This window comes from Epinephelus moara, chromosome 11 (assembly GCF_006386435.1).
Source record: "Epinephelus moara isolate mb chromosome 11, YSFRI_EMoa_1.0, whole genome shotgun sequence".
Classification (NCBI taxonomy): Eukaryota; Metazoa; Chordata; class Actinopteri; order Perciformes; family Serranidae; genus Epinephelus; species Epinephelus moara.
In genome coordinates this window covers 36,540,669-36,543,741 of record NC_065516.1, presented here as the reverse complement: position 1 = coordinate 36,543,741, position 3,073 = coordinate 36,540,669, and the positions used below count along the sequence as shown (strand labels likewise).

General features: G+C 43.9%; 1 protein-coding gene across 4 annotated transcripts in view; it reads left to right on the top strand.

Moving 5' to 3' along the window:
* Positions 1-3,073, top strand: part of itprid1 (ITPR interacting domain containing 1) — a 40,968-nt gene that overhangs the window by 17,944 nt on the left and 19,951 nt on the right. For all 4 annotated transcript variants that reach the window (XM_050056067.1, XM_050056069.1, XM_050056068.1 and 1 more), the window contains 2 exons: positions 448-525; positions 635-837. In XM_050056067.1, coding sequence (XP_049912024.1) covers positions 448-525; positions 635-837 — 281 coding nt within the window. The remainder of the gene's footprint in view (positions 1-447; positions 526-634; positions 838-3,073) is intronic.

Below are 3,073 nucleotides of genomic sequence, written 5' to 3'. Positions count from 1 at the left end.
AGTGTACCCATCTTCTGATGGCTACTTCCAGCAGGATAACGCACCATGTCACAAAGCTCACATCATCTCAAACATGACAATGACTTCACTGTACTCCAATGGCCTCCACAGTCACCAGATCTCAGTCCAATAGAGCACCTTTGGGATGTGCTGGAACAGGAGATTCTCATCATGGATGTGCAGCCAGACTGGATGCTCCGTCTTTTAGAGTTTTTTTTTTTTTTTTTTTTTTACATAATTCAGTTTTAAACAGAATCATGAAAACAACAACCGTTCACAGGAGGTCCATTTTGAAAGGGTTAAAAAAAGGCAGAGCACAGATATGACCATATGCACCCTGCAGTTAGACGGCAACATCATAATATTTATATATGAGCAATTTATAAAAAACACATGAAAGAAATATTGTTGTGACTGAAAGTGTGAACCCTTTGATGTGTATTGTAGGTGGAGCAGATCAGATCCAGCTCTCAGCAGGTGGAACAGCTTCAGCTCTGCAACTTCAGGTCACTCTGGACCACTCAGGTTAGACACACACACACATACACACACACACTTCAGATGCACTATATTAGTGCACAGTAGAGACACGTACTGAGATCTAAGCATGGCTCCGTTGGCCCCCTGTTGGCAGTGTGATGGACATACTCAACCTGTGGAATGATGACCCAGAGGAGGTCCTCTTGGATCTGGGCTTTGGCTGCGACGAGCCCGACCTCTCTGGACGCATCCCAGCTCGTTTCATCAATCATCAGTCTCAGGCGAGAGGAATAAACCTGCAGGTGTTTCTGGAGGCCCAGAAGAACCGGCTGGACCTGGAGAACCCAGATGTCAACAGTAAGTCTAAGTCAGTGATCATCAATTGGCCGCCTGCGGGCCACATCCGGCCCGCCAAAGCTCTCCATCCAGCCGCAGACTATTAATTAAGTCAGAAAACATGAGAGGGGAAAGAAATGCGTTACAGTCATCAGGTTATCTGGTATTTTTTCTTCTTATATTGAAGCAGCCCTCAAAACAACTGAGATGGAAATAATTTTATTTGGATTGAGCCAACCAGCGGCACAGGAACAGGGCAATGTTAACCTCCATGTTCGCCTACAAAAAAAAAAAGTCATCCGTATTTACCTGCTTGTTTCCTTTCCTGTCAGCTGTTTGATTTGTTTAGACAATCAGCCTTTTCGTGACACTTTCGGCCTTGCTCTTGTAAAAGGAGTTGAAACAATGCATAGGATCTAACAAGCTCACTGGCTGGCTGTCATCTGCCTATGTAAATGAATGCGGTGGGTTTGGTGAGGAGAAAGTGGTAACGTTAGAAAAAGAGTTTGCATTTGAAGTACTGAAATGGAAGAGAAATGTCGAGGAAACCCCTGCACAAGCTACAGCTTTTTTTCATTGCTTTTATGTTAAAGTTTTTTTTGCAATCCTAGCTCAGCTGAGTTTGGCCTTAGCTACGCTGACATTGTTGTTAGCTCAGTAGGCTTTGTTGTTAGCTCAGTAGGCTTTGTTGTTAGCTCATCTGACTGGGGTCCATGTCATTGGTTCGACAGCCCATTGGTCCGACAGCCCATTAGTCCGACTGTCCGCGGTGCTGAACGGCTCGCGGCGGGCGTATGGTGCGCCGCGACCGGCTTGAGGCGGAGCAGGTTCACGGCTTATGTGTTTGTCACGTTCTTTTTCATTTTAACCCACACCATGATCTTTTCCTGACCCTAACCAAGTGGTTTTTGTGCCTAAACCTAACCAGACCTTAACCACAGGGCATCATGATGATTTCAGAACGGACTTGAGAACAATGAGTTTAATATGGTCGGAACAATGGGATGTCGAACCAATGGGCAGCTCCCATCTGATTTTGTTGTTAGCTCAGTAGGCTTTGTTGCTAGCTCAACTGACTTTGTTGTTAGCTCAGTAGGCTTTGCTGTTAGCTCAGTAGGCTTTGCTGCTAGCTCAGCTGACTTTGTTGTTAGCTCAGTAGGCTTTGCTGCTAGCTCAGTAGGCTTTGTTGTTAGCTGAGTAGGCTTTGCTGCTAGCTCAGCTGACTTTGTTGTTAGCTTAGTAGGCTTTGCTGCTAGCTCAGCTGACTTTGTTGTTAGCTCAATAGGCTTTGCTGTTGGCTGAGTTGAGTTTGTTGTTATCTCAGTAGGCTTTGCTGCTAGCTCAGCTGACTTTGTTGTTAGCTCAGTAGGCTATGCTGTTAGCTCAGTTGAGTTTTTTGTGTTAGCTCAGTTGAATTTTTTTGTTAGCTCAGTTGGCTTTGCTGCTAGCTCAGCTGACATTGCTGACATAGCTGCTGTGAAGTTACTGTTTTAATGTAGGTTTAGATACGTGATGGCTACCAACACATGAAAATACTGTATGGAGTCAGACTGTGTGGAACTTCAGAAACCTGATTAATTTGCTTTGCAATGCTGTGTTTGATTAACGTTAGCACCCTGTTGCTATTGTAGGCCCCGATGCTGTAATATGAGTGGCCAGCAGGACTGTGTGTAAAATTATGCTGAGGCCAATATGATGATTCGGAGATACACTTTTTATAATATTTTATCATCACACTGCAGCAGCTCTGTTGAAGTTTCAGTGGAACATCCTGTGAATATTAAAATAGGCCTACTGTCAGCAGCAGGTCTCTCCTGTCGCCGTCATGTAATGTCACACTGCAATATAAATAGTGTTCGTGACTCTAAAAATGTGTTATATATTACTTACTACTCCTTCAGGGGCGGATCTAGAAAAATATTTATGGGGTGGCAAGAGGGGGGCAGGAATTTTTGAGGGGTGGCAACATATGGCAGACGTATATATACTGAATTTAATCACAGTTATCACAGTTTGATGAGAAATAGTATGTTCACACTACATAAGGGCACAAGCTGCCATTTATAAACTCATACAGACAAACTCAATCTCATGCAATCAATGTCTTGCATTTGAGGTTTCATGTGAAACAGTTCATATTAGGAATAAGTGTTGAAGGAGGTTCAACAAACTCTGAGTCTAACCCTGAACTCTGAGTTGATTTACCCTGAGATGGGAAACTCTGAGTTACCGGTTCCAGAACAGCTGATCTGAGTTA